This window comes from Sphaerodactylus townsendi, linkage group LG11 (genome assembly GCF_021028975.2).
Source record: "Sphaerodactylus townsendi isolate TG3544 linkage group LG11, MPM_Stown_v2.3, whole genome shotgun sequence".
NCBI classification, from domain to species: domain Eukaryota; kingdom Metazoa; phylum Chordata; class Lepidosauria; order Squamata; family Sphaerodactylidae; genus Sphaerodactylus; species Sphaerodactylus townsendi.
The window spans coordinates 29,853,992-29,870,543 of record NC_059435.1 but is presented as its reverse complement, the minus strand read 5'-3'; the positions used below and the strand labels follow the sequence as shown (position 1 = coordinate 29,870,543).

The 16,552-nt window shown below is 40.5% G+C and overlaps 1 protein-coding gene across 1 annotated transcript in view; it reads left to right on the top strand.

Annotated features, from left to right (window-relative positions):
* LOC125440610 (collagen alpha-6(VI) chain-like) overlaps nt 1-16,552 on the top strand; it is a 77,413-nt gene that overhangs the window by 46,710 nt on the left and 14,151 nt on the right. Inside the window, exons 23-31 of the mRNA XM_048510474.1 lie at nt 2,263-2,325; nt 3,054-3,116; nt 3,926-3,976; nt 5,603-5,638; nt 5,729-5,788; nt 7,930-7,992; nt 9,984-10,019; nt 11,347-11,383; nt 12,701-13,194. Coding sequence (XP_048366431.1) covers nt 2,263-2,325; nt 3,054-3,116; nt 3,926-3,976; nt 5,603-5,638; nt 5,729-5,788; nt 7,930-7,992; nt 9,984-10,019; nt 11,347-11,383; nt 12,701-13,194 — 903 coding nt within the window. The remainder of the gene's footprint in view (nt 1-2,262; nt 2,326-3,053; nt 3,117-3,925; nt 3,977-5,602; nt 5,639-5,728; nt 5,789-7,929; nt 7,993-9,983; nt 10,020-11,346; nt 11,384-12,700; nt 13,195-16,552) is intronic.

Below are 16,552 nucleotides of genomic sequence, written 5' to 3'. Positions count from 1 at the left end.
TTAAACAAATAAAAGGTACGGGAAATAATAAGATTGGATTGGGAAATTTAATGAACAGTATACAAATTATAATGGCAGTCCCAATTTAGGGAGAGAGAGAGAGTGTGTGTCTTCTAGCCACTTTTCCTCATAATCACTGAGAAGCCACACTCTCTCAGGTCAGATAGTTCACTCCAGAGGACAGCCAATCCTCTGGTAACTGCCTTTCTCCATCTCCAGCAGTGCAGTGGTTAAGAGCAGGTGTACTCTAATCTGGAGGAACCGGGTTTGATTCTGCACTCTGCCGCCTGAGCTGTGGAGGCTTATCTGGGGAATTCAGATTAGCTTGTGCACTCTAACACATGCCAGCTGGATGACTTTGGGCTAGTCACAGTTCTTCTGAGTTCTCTCAGCCCCACCTACCTCACAGGGTGTTTGTTGTGAGGGGGGGAAGGGAAAGGAGTTTGTAAGCCCCTTTGAGTCTCCTACAGGAGAGAAAGGGGGGAATATAAATCCAATTCTTCTTCTTCTTCTTCTTCTTCTTCTTCTTCTTCTTCTTCTTCTTCTTCTTCTTCTTCTTCTTCTTCTTCTTCTTCTTCTTCTTCTTCTTCTTCTTCTTCTTCCTCCTCCTCCTCCTCCTCCTCCTCCTCCTCCTTGTTCTTGTTCTTCTTGTTCTTCTTGTTCTTCTTGTTCTTGTTCTTCTTGTTCTTCTTCTTCCATGGTGTGTTTTCCCAGGAACATTTTTAGAAATTTCTCTGTCCTTTCTCCCTCTGGAAGTTCACCCCCCCACACTACTCCTGTCTTGTTGCCAGGCCACCATTTGCCCTTCATCCTCTGTAGAAAGCCCCTCGCTCCATAGGGCAATGTTTCCAAACTATGCAGGTAAAAATATGCAACATACTTTTAATAATAAATAAATATTTTTACAAGGCTTACATAAGGATACAAAAACTTATATCCAGAACTTGGCCTTGAAATCAATTTTCCTGGTCCAGCTCTATGATATCCAGCAGGAAATCTGTCTGCCTTTTTGTATTTCAGCTAATTTTTTACTATACTGTCATGGCTTTTGTATTTAAATCTGCTCCCTTAATTTAAATTCCTGAATTTTTTTTGCATGAACACCTTGATTATACTCATGTTACATCTGTAGCTTTGTAGTCTACGTTGACAGTTCCTCACATTTCCTTTGCCTTCAAACATATGGGTTTTTAATTTTCATACACAGAGTGTTCTTGAAAAAAATCCCTTGAACTTCTTGCACTATTGTATGCACATATAAATGTGTAATAGAAACTGGATGATAATTTTGTTTTGACTGGAATATGCATTTCATCCAATACAGGCTGCTCTATAATAGGCAATCTTCCTGTTCCTTTCCCCATGAACAATGATCACATACAAACTGTGGACTGATTTAGCTTGTTTTTCATCCTTGATATTTTTCTCTAGTTCAGATTTCATGGGGCAGCTTGCATGACAACCAGTGTCTGTATACCAGTTCAGAAAGTATCAGGGAATACTTTGAACGGCAAGAAACATAAGGATTAGCGAAAAGTAACACAATATCATAATTTAACAAAATTGCATTCTGCTAATTCTGTGTTTATTTAATCTGCCCTTGTTAGATTTTTTAAAATTTTGTTTCTAATTAGCTTCCTGAAACTAGGATCCTACTATGTGATGTGATGTGTCATATTAATGCTTATGCTTTGCTTCAGTTTTGTTTTTAGACTTACGGTTGGTTTGAACCTCTAATTTCTATTGCATTGTTCATTGAATATCCTGTCCTGTCAAATGTACTGACTCACTCTTTGTAATCCACCTTGAGTCCAAGTGAAAAAGGTGGACTCTAAAGTAAACAAACAAACAATGTTGGTTTCAAACAGATTGCAGTTCCCCATTTATCCTTTCCTGAGACTGTAGTGGTCCCACTGAACCTTTAACTCCAGAAATGCTGTTCCTCTGAAATGTTTTGGTCCTGGGCAAGTCATCAAAAGCACTTCTCACCATTGTGGACCTTCATTTTGTAGGAGTTTTTCCATGAGATGTGTCATGGACATGACTTCACTTCCATTTGTTAGAATCTTCTTTGTAGCCATAATTTACAGATTACTGGAATTTTGGATAAACTGATAGGTGAACCATAAAATCTATTTGATTGCTTGCCAGTGATTTTCATGGTCAAAAAACCTATTAGAAGTGAAATACAAAACGAAAGATGTGTACTTTGAAGAGCTGGTTTTTGTTAATGCAACTTTCAATATATGTTTCTGATTGGAGGGTAACCCAGGAATCATGGGAGAAAGTGGCTCTCAAGGGAACCCAGGACACAGGGGACCAATGGTAAGCATTCCTGATTTCAACAAACCCCGTTGTGTTTTTGACAAAGCATCTGAAGATGTCTGGCTTAAGGTAAAAAATATTGCCTGCCTCAAGGAGAAAGCACTGACAGCTCAGGTCCAGCTAAGGAAAAGAGCAGACAGGGAGAAGGGTAGCTCTCCTTGGTATTGTGTTTAGCTCTGTCCCTAAGAGAAAAGAGAGTGCTCGATAGTTAGGACTGTCTCTGATGATGTGCAGACCTTGTACAATGTAGTCTGACTCTGGAAAAGGGGCAGGCTGGTGGGGTGGAATCCTGTGTGTGAAGGAGGATCCAACTTTGTGGTTAGTCAATAACAATCTGTTTGTGCCTGAAAGCATGGTAGAAAAGTCTAACTTCTCTCTGAAGTCATAACCAGTTTAAATTTTTGTGCCTCAGTCAGGTTTCCACTTTGTCTACCTGAAGACCTGTGCTGCTGGTTCGCTCCTTTAAAACCAACCTGTAAATAAATAAACATTCTTAGTTGCTTATATAGTAACCCAACTTCAGTGATCTCAACAGTCTCCTTGTATACCACAAAAACTTAACTTATAGCAGTGAACCCAAAGTCTATACACTATCTACCTGTAGAACACCTGAGGGGAAGGTATATAGGAGGCTGTATGTATCCCTCAGTTATCACACCTAACCAGTAAAACTGATCAGCAGTACCTTATGGTGTTTGGCAGCTAATTTCTCTCTCATACCATGAAAGGGTGAACATGGTGATCCCGGAGAAAATGGCCCACCTGGACTGCCTGGAATAAGGGGCTTACCTGTGAGTTTTGTCTTTCTGATTCTACATTTCTTACTTTAGCTTTAATGGAGTTTTACTTCTTACTGGAATTTTATTTGTGTTTCCTTAAGGCAACCTTTATGATTATGAGTAGATTCAAGAACTGTTACTTCATTTCATTTTCTTCATTGTTTTAAAATTATTGGTATCATAATTGTTATTAATAATTATTAATTATTAGTAGCACTTTCAAATTATTTGTAACACTTCCGAATTAATTTCGAAAGGGAAAGAAAGATGTGTTGAACATAGAATAAATCGCTCTGTCTTACTTCATCATTAAAAGGGGGTGGTAGAATTTCCCATGTTTCGTTTCATTTCATTTCATAATTCAATAGGGCTCAGGGCAGCAAACAACAATAACATAAACAACAAACACCATGGGTCATAGTCAATCAACAAAACATCATCATCATGTTCATAATCATTTGCCAAAATGCCTAAAAAAAAAAATCAACCACTCAGTCTCATATAGAAACATGGGTTTAAGCCACTCTCTTTGAGCTGATATCCTTGAATTCTAGTATTGAAATTCAAATTTCTTTCTTGACTCCTGAATTTCATATTTTGTCTCCTGTCCTGATGTGACTTCTGTACATTTCACAATGGGAATTCCTGGTCTTGGCAGATCTTGCTCTTTCATGGCCTTGAGCATTTCTTAAGGATTATACTGTTCATGATGCACATCTCCTGGTTATTACTATCCAGGAGGGTTTGTGGTATAGCTCTATTAAGATTTTCACATCTCATGGTTACATTTAATTAAACAGTCACTTTTCTGGCCTTTGCAGGGACTGGATGGCAAAGATGACTATGGAGAGCGAGGAAACAAAGGAGCAAAGGTGAGGGCTATATTGTGGGATTTCAGGCAAAGTCCGCCCTTGCGTTGGTACCATTAGGGTTATACTCAACAGTGCTGCAGTCACAGTTGTGAGGCATAATCTGTGCAGAAAATGTCTATCAGAAGCTGCACTGAGAGAAATATGAGTGATTTTTATTTTATGGGGCTTGTGCAAAATGTTTGATTTTACTTCATATGGTTTGAGTGATTAAATGGATAACTCTGATTAGTAATGAATCAACTAGATTAACACTAAGACCCTTTCTGCACAGACCAATTAAACTGAGATAAACCCGATAAAAAACCAGGGTTTGGGGGAACTTTGCACAGATCCCTATTCTAATGCGGATCCACTCTGCATTTCCCCCCAACCCATATTTTTCGCGAATTGCACATAATGCGATTCTCAAACACCACTTCCCCGGCTCCCATCTGTGGAGTCACACAGGGGAACAGGCCTTATTGAGGCCTGGGGGTCGGTACTACCTGAGCTTCACAGGCAGGCAGAAATTTTAAAAAGTAGTGCAAAGGCAAATGTCCCGGCCAACGCATTGGCTGTCCACGGGACAGCCAACCATGCAAATGGGCTGGGGCGAGGGTGGGTTCATGTAACTCGTCTTTCTCCCACTTTTATTTGCCCCTGTGGAAAGGGCCCAAGTTAGTCTTATTTGCTGTAAACACATTGGTCAGCTATGGAAGGCGTAGGCCCATGACACCAAGGTGTCTCACTGCTTGTATGGAAAAAAATTGACCTCACCTACACAATGTTAATGGCTAGCTTTTAAAAAGAAACAAATATTCAAAGGGAATATTAGACACAGACTCATTACTAGTGGATCGTATTTTATATTGTTAAGTCTCCCTGAGCCCATCTTTGGATGGGAAAGGGTGGAAAATAATAAAACAAATAAAACCAAAATAAATAAAATATAAACTGGGTTTGCTCTATGAATCATATGGAGACCTGGATCTTTGCAAGATTGTCGGTGCTTAGCCAAACAACCTTAGGTTGCCATTCTGTAGAGTAAATGAAAATTTCATTATGTCCAACAGCCATTTGCAATTGTTCCAGTATGGCTAGAGTAGAGACAAAGAAATATTTCTTGTATCATATAGCTTTCTTGAATTCCATGACTGTAAAACAAAAGTGCATGAAAACTCATTTAATTGGAAGCTGGTGAAATTATGATAATTTGGATACCATCCACAGGCTATACTGTGATTATTCTGGATGTATCATGCTGGATGGAGCTATGGCTTGCCCCACTGGTGAAATTTATGTGTAGCCAACCCAATGGGTAAATAGCAACTCTGCAGGCCCTTTCAGGTTAGGAAAACTGCTCAAGTCCATTTTCCTGGTGTATTGTGGATCCTGATTTGAATCACACCCATGCCCACCTGAGAATTCAGTTTCTAGCTGGGAACTTCCGGAATATGTTTGTCAAAAGTCCACATGGGGAACATATAGACTTTGTAGCATTTGAATCAGTTCTTGGACCACAAATACACATAAGGAAAAAGTTACAATGATTGAAAAATAATATTCACTGTTTTTGAAAGTTGTTTCTAAGAAATCAGTTGAAACCCAGAGATAAAATTAGATACATTTCTGTTTCCTTAAAATCAGGGACAACCTGGATTTCCTGGATACCCTGGATCTCAGGTACACTAAACTGGTTAACTTTTGTTTCCTATTATGGTTTGTCTTGAATGTTGTGCTATCCATAGTTGTAAACTTTACATACTTTTGCAGGGAGAAGATGGTGATACAGGAATTCCTGGAGACCAAGGCATGAAAGGAGCCAGAGGACAGGTGATGATGATAAACATTTCTGGCTATCTTTGTTGAATAAAAATGAAGGATTCAATGAATAAAATGGACTTAGAATGGTGTAATTCTGCTTAGAATGTGTCATGATCAGCCCCTGTCTGATCCTGCCATGTCTCCTGCCCAAGATGTAGGAACACCTCCCTTCTCACTCCCCTGCCTGCTGGGCTTATATTTTTTTTTCACTTTGCTTCCCAGGCAATGCCTTATCAAGTCATTAGACACCTGCTGTTGGAATTCTGTCAGTAGTGTGGAATATAGGTTTTTTTGATCCTGAGGGAGGCTTCTTCACCTCTGGACCAAGGGACTGTAGGGGTGCCATCCTCTTTTAGGAACTGGTAGTCAGGAATGGGGTGATGTGTCCCCCAAACTTACCCTTTCCAGGCTCCACAACTCAGATCTCCAGGTATTTCTCAACCCAGCGCTGGCAACCATAACAGTTACACTTTGGATTCTGCAAATGTATAACGGGTTGCAGTTGTTATAAAGGAACCTGTTTTCCTTTTTCCTGTTCACATGTGTGCCATGCAGGCAGCAACTGGAGCCCCATGAAACAATCTGGGTTTCTTTCGCAGCTTCACACGGAGACGCTTCTCTTTTTAAAAATTTCCTGCTACACATGCATAGCTGTGCAGGCATACAGAAACGAACTCCTGCAGCCTTGCTGATTGTCCCACAATACGATTGGCTGCACCTGCATAGCTGTGCATGTGCAACATGCAAAATAACAAAAAATGGGACCACCCTCCAATGGCAGGGCAATAGTGAACATATTCCTGTGGCAACCAGATTCTCCCTGGCTGTGGACAGTGCAGTGGAAGGGAGGGAATTAAAGGGCCTCCTGCCTAGCGATTTGTGCCGGAGCGGTTCCAACCCAGGATGTTGCAAAAGAATTGCTGGTGTAGCGATTTTTGAAAATCCTGGGTTGAGGGAAGTAAAACGGGGCAAACTCGTTTTGGGAATGGGACCTGTGTGATGTCCCTCCCACAACGGTTTGTATTGCACTCCACATCCGTTATATTTGCCCTGTGTGGAATCCACCACTGTCTTCCTAATAGTGCACTGGCATAATTCAGCCGAAATAAGGCTAGGACAGTTAGCTCGCTTGGCCTAGAGCTGCTAATCCTCCACTGGGGATGAGGGATCCCCTGTTCCCAGCTTCCATTCCTGCCAGCATTCAGAGTGGTGGTGGAGGGAGAAAAATAAAGAAAAATAAAACCAAAGCATTAATGTCGCTTCAGAAATCACTTCTTTACAGGTTTTCCGATGAAGTGTTTTTAGAAAGTGGGCGGGGCCAGGTGAGGTGTTTTGAGTTTTTGGGGTTTATAGTGCAGTGCTGACAGTGGCTTTATGTAAAGTTCTTTACCAGTGCAAATAGAGAAGTCAGAATCTAAAAATATAGTGGAATTTGATTCTGACTAAATGCAATTGGGTTGCATGGCTGCAATGCTTAATGCACCTAATTTGAGCGCCTATTGAAGTCATCAGACTTATCAGTTTGAATGGATTTTCATAATTCAGATGGAAGTTGAAATATTACTGGATCAAATTATGTTCACATTTCAAAATCTGGCCATAATCTCTCTTAAATGTACACATGTGCAAGAAACTCTCACTTGCCTGTCAGCATTAAGTATCAATGTAGGTAAAAACTGACTCGGCTATGGTAAAGGGGTTAGTAAGGAGAAGAAGCATGTTTTCTTTTCCATAAGTGTATTATCTGCCAGCAAAATAGACACTGCCAGTTAAAGGTTTCTTAGCTAGTGTGATATGTATACTTTTGTATGTCTTCAAGAAAATATTATTAAACAATATGTTGTATTTGAAACCCTTGCGCAGAGTTTCAGTCTGAAATGGTGAAGACCTATTATTAATTTTTCATTACCTCACCCTGACATTTTGCAGTTAGCTACACATTCCATGAAAGCTATTTTGTGGTTGCAGACACAGGTGGTGACTCTGTGTCTATTCTAAAGGTGCTCTTATGCTCAAAAAGACTAGGGACTCCATCTGAAATGGTAGACTATGCTAGACTTTGTCTTGACTTACAAATGAGTATTTATCTTACAAAGTCTGAACCAACTTCCAACAGCTGATTGTTAATAAGATGTCTGCATTTTTTTAAGGTCATAGGTGGTATGCCAGGAATGGTGGGTGATCCAGGAGACACAGGACTACCCGGAGAAATGGTAATGTGGTTTTAAAAGAAACATTACATGTATCTAATATTGAAGTCTGAGACTGAATATATCTTCAAATATATTGTAAAATGCTATCTTATTGTTCAAGAATGTAAACTAAAATCCAGGCACCCCCTGGGCTCTCTGGGAGCATAGTTAAGAGCTAAATTTGCCTTATTGGTTAAATCTAAACCAAATTTTCCTTTCATGCAAGGAAGGAGACTTGGGCAGTGAAACTGTGGGATGTTTATTTGACAGCAAGAATGGATTGTACTATTGAATGCTTTCCCATCCCCAAACTCCCAACACATAGTAAATTACTATGACACCAGAAAAAGATGTCTTAATTTACTACATTTGAGGAGCTGTTTACATGGGGAGCATTCAAACAGATGATACTACATCTGCAGTTTGAAATGATACATCCCAGATTTCCTCCACTTTAGCTCCGGAATAATGTGTAGAACAACTTAATTTCTAAATTCATATGTTTTCATTAGAAGTTGGAAAAAGAATTACTATGATATCTAAATGCAAATGCTCAGCCCCTACGTGAATAGTGAAATTGCTCAATGAGGTCATTCAGGTTCTGAAAACCCAGTGGAAACTCCCAGTTTTGCAAGAAAAGTGCTGTTTATTTTTTAAAAATCACAAACTTCAAGGTAACTCCACAACTCATACAGTTCATAGTAACATCTGAACATTTATAGAAGTCAAGCAAACCACAGAAGTTTGAGCAGCGTTTCAAACTGCCCAGTAGAGTGTTCAGTAAACCCAAACACTCCCCTCCAAACTCCAACAACAGAAAAATACCTTATTGGCATTCTTGGGTGGGGGTAAGGGGTTACCTGTAAAAAAATGGCAATAAAAAGGAGCAAAAAAAAATCGGATCCTGGAAAATGCCCTTTAAAAAAACCAACCCCAACCCACTCCTTTTTCCCTGACTCCATCCCGGGTCCAATGTTCAGCTGTGGGGTCCACCTCCAAATTCCACATGGACTTCAGAAGTGGTGTTTGCAGTTCAACACTTGACCAGGCCAAGCCTCCAGTTCAATACTGGGCTCAGTCTGTCTGGTCTAGCTTTATAATGCTGTCTCCACCTCCAAAAGTCATATCTACTTCAGAAGTGAAGCCAGCAGTATAAAGCTGGACCTGACCAGGCAGAGCCCTCAGTTCATCTCTGGGCTCAGCCTGGGTGGGATCAGTGTTCAACTCTGCCCCCACCTCTGAAGTCCATGTGGGTCTTGGAGGCAGCAGGGTTCACGTCTGTGCCACCGGCAGCCTCCCAGACTCCCAGATGGAGTTGAGATGCAGCTATATTTTTTAGATTTGGGTTTAATAACTTGAAAATTTTCAGAAGAACCCCAAAGTGTTTTTTTAATTTCCATGTCTAATAAACCTGAACTCAAAAAATACTGATAATTTATTTTTGCACACCCTACTCCCCTGCAACCCAAAACAGTACACAGAAAAGTACCATGTTGGCAAGGAGGTAGAAGCAGTAATCAGAATGTGGAGGAAGTAGTGGTGACCATGACAGCATGCAGGAAGAGAAAAGGGACTAGCGTTGGTAGCAGGAAGGAAAAACTGGTTTCCCTTCTCCGTAACTCTTGATGGATCCCCACTTGTCCCGTGTAATAATTGAAACACAGATAATGCTATACATTTTTAGAGGAGATTGCCAGCCCTTATGGTCAACCAAACTAGCCCAAAGTGAAGTTTCCCACCCTGGTATCATAGTTTGTGCAGTTCTGTCCAGGAGAACTGCACAACCTATCAGACATGAATGTCTTACAAAATGGCCATCTGTGTTCACTGTTTGTGAAGTAGTATCACAGAAAATGAACTGAGGAGTGACGTGTTGAAGGTGCTGGCTGTGTTGTTCTTAAAAGCATATTTGAAAATTGATACTTTTCTTGTTCCGTGTACTTTTTTGTTATCAATAAATATAGTCCAGTGCTGTAGTTTGATTTTCTAAGTTTATACTTAATATTTTTCAGGGTCAAAAAGGATCCAGAAGCCCGGTTATTGTGGCGGTATGTATAGAATCCTGTCCCATTGCCAGTAAAAAACTATGGCCGTTTCTGCACGGCCAGGAGGCGCCCCCACGCCGGCAGGAGTTCTGCCGGCAGTGGGAGTGACTCGCACGCTAAGCGTGCGAGCATAGGCGAAGCGGGAGGCCGGTAGGCGGCAGGCTGACTCCGCCGCGGAGCCACCTCTGCCATCATGGTATCCTCCTCATCGCCTGTAAAGCGTCGCAGCCCCGCCCGCGCTGCCCCTCCGACCCTGGAGGTCGGAGGACAGTCTTGGGCGGGCTGCGACGCTCCGCAGGCTACAGGAGGACACCGTGAAGTGGGCGGAGACGGAGACAGCGTCTTCCCGGCGGCGCTGTTCGCGACCGCGCAGCAAGATACAAGACGCTCCCTCCCCAACAACAACCCTTTAAAGGGTTGTTGTTTAGGGCGGCTTGACGCCGCCCTGGGGGGAGGGAAGAAGAGTCAGGTCGCTGCTGCTGCGTTGCAGCAGCGGCGCCTGTGCGAACGGCGGCCTGGGGGCGCCTTTTTTGGCGCCCCCAGGCCGTCATAAATGGGCCGTGCAGAAACAGCCTATATATTAGATTCATTCTTAAATTGTATTTCTAATTAATGGGATTCTTAACTGCTAAATACTGAAATCTTCTTTATTAAGAGAAAAGGTAATTAATGATGAAGAAACTGGGAAAAATATAAGAAGAATAGTATCTAGTAGACTTATGCACGGGAGTTTGTTTTGCTTGTTTCATATTTGTTGATTCCAGAGGGAACTGTTTTGTTATTGGGTTCGTTCGTTTTTTATTATGGTTTCGGTTGTTATTGTTGTTTCATTTTCACGCTTCTATTTCATTATTCCTATAATTTTCAATGGGAGTCTCCTCTTTTTCTCAGGTCTGTACCTCCATAGTTTCCCATCCAAACTTAAAGGGATTATAGCATTCCCTGAGAATATCTATATAGTCAAATTTCAGACAGTTAGAATAACCCCTCCCTCCATTCAGGTAATAAAAGGCAACCATGCTTAATATTCAAGTCTATGGGAGAATTGATAAGAAAGATTCCAAACAGGCATACAGACAATTGGAGCAAAAGTTATGTTGTTTCAATTTGCTCCAATGGAAGATGGGGGCACCCCTGTGGTAGTCAGAATTTCAAAGGTGCCTCCTGCCTCAAAAAGGCTGGGGACCCCTGACCTAGGTTTTTAAAAGTGTAAATAGTGTAGTCACAACTGATCATCAGTAGCAGATAAAAACTGACAACATTTCCAGTTGGAGCTCATGTAATTGGTCAGACACTTAATCATTTTAGTTTTTTTCCTTTTTACCCACAGCCTTGTGAACTTGTTAACCTTACCAGAAAAAACTGCCGTAAGTACTGAGCTTCTTTGCTAGTTCCAAAAGAGGCAATGACGGATTTATCTTTAAAAGCTGGTAGTTTCAATTTGGTAGAAGGAGATTGTATTAAATTTATTTAGCTTCCAATCCCAGATATCTTATTTAGAAGTAAATCTGCTTCTCTTCTAAAAAGTAATTTAATTGTTTTATTTACATGCCGTTCTTCATGTAAATTTTCCCAGTACAGATAGAGAGATACAATAAAATCTTTACGAATATAATATATGAAGAATTTGTTTTTTGAAACTTAATCAGGTTTTTGATTTAAGAGCCATTCTCACTGTTTTGTGCAAGAATCTTACTTTCAAGGTATCCTGAAAGTATCAAACAGGTGTTCAATATACACGATTTATAATCTCAATCATCACAAATACCTGTGGAGGTATATTATTATTATTATTATTATTATTATTATTATTATTATTATTATTATTATTATTATTATTATTATTATTATTATTATTTGACTTTTATACCGCCCACCCCCGGAGGGCTCAAGGTTATAGGAACTATGTTGGGGTGAACCCAGAGCTCTGTAATCTAAAACAAAGAAGTGCTAACCATGGCCTATTATGCACTTATGGACTGTTCCATGGTGAGTGTATATTTTATTTTAGGTAGATTTTAGGCAGGTTTTTCCCCTCTTGAACTCACCGCACCACAGATCTGATAATCCCGGTTTCCAAAAGTGCGATTTCCCCCCTCTGCCCGCTTTGGCTTTTATGCTGCTCTCTGCCATCTCCCATCCATGAAGGAGCAATTTTTTTTACATTAACATTCAATTGCAGGAGTGATAGAACACTAAAATGTGCCCCCCCATTAAAAAAGCGGTGGGGGGGAGGGAACAGCATTCAACCAGCTGACATGTGAGTGACCCAGAAGCAGAGGCAGGAAAAATGGTGGTTTGGCCCACAGCAATCAGTGGTCTTCTTGCATGTAAACAGAGAAACATGGGGAGACTCCACTGCAGAGCAAACTGCCTTGGGGTAAGCATGGCATGCATAAAAAGGGTTCATGTGGTTTAACTCTCTGTTCTATTGCTACTATGCTTTACCTGAAACTAAAAGTGGATGTTGAAACAGGTGTTGTATGTGATTTGTGTGTGGTCATTTGGTATAATTAAATGTATATGTAAAACAGAAATAACAATTGAAATTAAAACTTTTTTTTATATCCCATCTAGCTTGCTGTTTAGGTAAGCAGATTTATTTAAAAATTATGTTCTGTTGCATCAAAAATATCTTAAGAGCTAAATGCTAGAATTTCCCTGAACTTTTATTTTGTTCTAAGGTAAGAGGCAATGTCCGGCATATCCAACCGAAGTGGTGTTTGCCCTTGATATGTCTCGAAATGTTACCCAAGGATCCTTTCAGAGGATGAAAAGCATTATGAGTTCTTTGCTGGCGAATATGACCATTAGCAGAAGCAACTGCCCTGCTGGAGCTCGTGTGTCAGTTCTGTCATATAACACTCATACGAAGCACCTCATCCGGTTCTCTGAATTCCGGCAGAGTGACCTTCTAATGAAGGCAGTTGCGAGAATACCACTGGAAAGGTCCTCTGGTAGACGGAATATTGGGGCAGCTATGAGATTTGTTGCCAGGAATGTTTTTAAACGACATCGTCATGGTATCCTCATGAGGAAAGTTGCAATATTTCTCACTGATGGCCCCTCTCAGGATGCCACCTCCATCAACACAGCCATGTTGGAATTCAGTGCACTAGACATCACACCTGTGGTCATTGCCCTCAGTGAAGTACCTAACGTGCGACGGGCTTTTTCGGTAAGTTCTTTACCCTGAAAAGGAAATAATCAAATAGACAGATGTCAAAGACTGATGCACCCATGACAATTTAAAGAACAGCTCAGTTATTTGCTCATATGATATGTTAGATTTCTGTGTATAAATCTGATAATTTAGCAGAGTGCACAAATGTTTGTGTGTAGCACAGCCCATCTAATCTCTCAGTATGTTCAGGGGCATTTTATCTATTCAAACTAATATACTTCATTTATTTTAGGAACTCAAATTCTAGTTAGGATAGAGTATAGTTTCCTAGTCTAATCTAACTAACTAGAATGGAGGGAGATACAGGAAACCCTTATGGTTGTAAGATGGAGATACGGTGTACAAAGAAGATGAAAAAGGTGGAAGGAAGGAAGATTCCCTAAGGCCATTTATGCCCAGGGCTTCTCCACACAACAAACCTGCCTTATTGTCAGGGCAGTTTTTCACATACTCCAAACATTTCCTTCTCTCTGGACACAGTGTGTGACAGACTTCCCTCTGTAATACACCTCTGAAGATGCCAGCCACAGATGCAGGCGAAACGTTAGGAACAAGATCCACCAGACCACAGCCACACAGCCCGGAAAACCCACCACAACCAGTTGAATCCACTGTGAAAGCCTTCAAGAATACATTGATTCTCAGGGACTCCCTCTGAAGTCTGAGGTTAAGAGACAGCACACAGACCTTCATTTCCTACGTTAAATATCACAAATAGTAAACAGGTTGGCAAACTTATTTTTGGATGGTGGGAACACATGAAAACTACACTGACAGGAAGAGTGCTAAACTAGATGTCCTCTTGACATCTCATTTTCTATGTGAATGGGTTTCATTTTTCATTCTTTTTGGAACCACACACAAATAATCTGAACTGGTACTGCCCAGAAACAAATTTTCTGTCATCTTAAAAGCTAATAAATGTGCAGTGCATTTCAAGAACGGTTTCCTGGGAGTAAGTTCTATTAAGTAGACTTCGGTCCAGTTCTGAGTAGACCTCAGAGTAGACAATTACTATAATGGCACAAATTTCCATGGAGTTTAGACTGCAATAAAACTTAAGTTTCGTGAAGTAAAATCCTAAGAACTCTTTTCTGAGAGTAACCTTCACTGAACAGATCTGCTTAGGATTGCTTTCATAGCTACCTTTCGGGAATGTCTAGACAGCTTAATGCCATGAAAAATAATTAATATGTAATGATTTAATGCTGCCTAGGATTGCTTTCATGGTTACCCTTTGGGAATGTCTAGACAGCTCAATGGCATGAAAAATAATTTAATATGCAGTGATTTAATGCCGAGAGTTCAAAATCTCACTCTTTAGCTAATATAGGAGCCCTGTGGTGCAGAGCGGTAAGACACAGTACTGCAGTCAAAACTTTGCTCATGACCTGAGTTCAGTTTTGGTGGAAGTCAGTTTCAGGCCAATGACTCAAGGTTGACTCAGCCTTCCCTACTTCCAGGGTCAGTAAAATGAGTAACAAGTTTGCTGGGGTAAAGTGTAGACAACTGGAGAAGGCAATGGAAAATTACCCTATAAACATAGAGAGTTTGGATTTATACCTACCCCCCCCTCCTTTTTCTCCTGTAAGGAGACACAAAGGGCCTTACAATTTCCTTCCACCCTCCCACAACAAACCCCCTGTGAGGTGGATGGGGCTGAGAGAGTGCCGAAGAGCTGTGACTAGCCCAAGATCACCCAGCTGCCATGTGTTGGAGTGTACAGGCTAATCTAGTTCCCCAGATAAGCCTCCACAGCTCAAGTGGCAGAGTGGGGAATCAAACACGGTTCTCCAGATTAGAGTGCACCTGCTCTTAACCACTACGTCACTGCTGCTCCTAGTAGTCTGCCTAGTAAATGTTGTGATCTGCTGTCACACCATGGGCCAGTAAAGATTGCACAGGGGATTACCTTTACCTTTTTAGCTAAGAACATGGGAAAAAAATAATTGATTGCCACCTGCTGGTCTGTCTTTACCAGGGCTGCCAACTCCAGACTGGAAAATCCTGGAGTTTGAGGAGTAGAGCCTGAGGAAGGAAGGTTTCTTGGATGGCACCAAGCCCAGCAGGATTGTGATTACATAGAATTTACCCTCCAAAGCAGCAATTTCCTCCAGGGGAACTAATAATCAACTGTCTTCTGGAGATCCGTAGTAATCCCAGGAGATCTCCAGGCCTCACCTGGATGTTGGCAACCTGAATCATCATGCAGGTTGCTGAACTGGTCCAAAGCAAAAACTACAACTACATGCCATTCAAACCTTTTTATTAGGACAAATCAACATATTCCGAACAACGTGCAACATTTTGATTTCTCCAGCATATTGTCCTGGATGTTTTTAAAAGGGGAGGATAGAATAAAATCCCTGGTTTTTCCTAAGTTTTCATTAGCTTTATAATGAATTATTCTCACAATTCTCACTTGCAGTGTATCCACTGTGTATGTGAGTTCCTGGCAATTGTTTTATATTGATGTATGTCATATTTTGCATTTGACAGCTAACAATATTACAGGGGTCATTGACATTTGACAGGCTCAGATTACATACCAGTCAACATTTGGCAATATGAGACAGCTGACTATTATTGGCGTTTGGTGAAGTGTGTATACTCGTTTAGCTAACTCAGACCAAACATCCAATTAAGTAAGTGAACCAAATAGGAAACAAATTAACTTGAAATTTAGCAGTCAGTTCAGGAACTGAAAACATGATGTTATAATTTTGAATTATATTCCAGCAGCAAAGTCTAAATTGCAATACCTGGAATTTTCGTTGCAGATCTTCATGTCTGGTCCTTGAGAAATACATTATAGCAACTTAATAGGCCATATAGACTTTTCCTGGAAAGTAGTTAGACCAGCTCTCCAGGATTGGGCAGACAGCTGTTTTACATCCCCTAAGGAAAAACTCCATCTAGTCATTTCCTAATCAGTTAAGCGGCAGCTATATTTGTTTATGCTGATGTCAGATGTTGGATCTAATGGAAGGATTAAGCCATTGCCAATTTGCCATTTGTGTTTACACCAGAAAAGTAATCACACTGAAACAAAATCCTAACATCTGTGTAGTATGAATCAATCCACAATAATCCTGTAGAAAGTAACATTAATCTTCAAAATAGAAATCCTACATATTTCAGAATAATATTAATCTCTCAGTAATTGCTGTGTAAAATATACTTAGTTCTTTTTACTATCATTTATCATTTATTTTATTATTTTATTTATAATTTTTATTCAGTTAGAAAAAGCCGAATACAAAGTTTTACAAACTCATCTCCAGTTCTTTAAGCAAATCATATGGACGCTGTTAAGTTCCTTTCACCATGTTAGCCAAAGTATCATTTCATT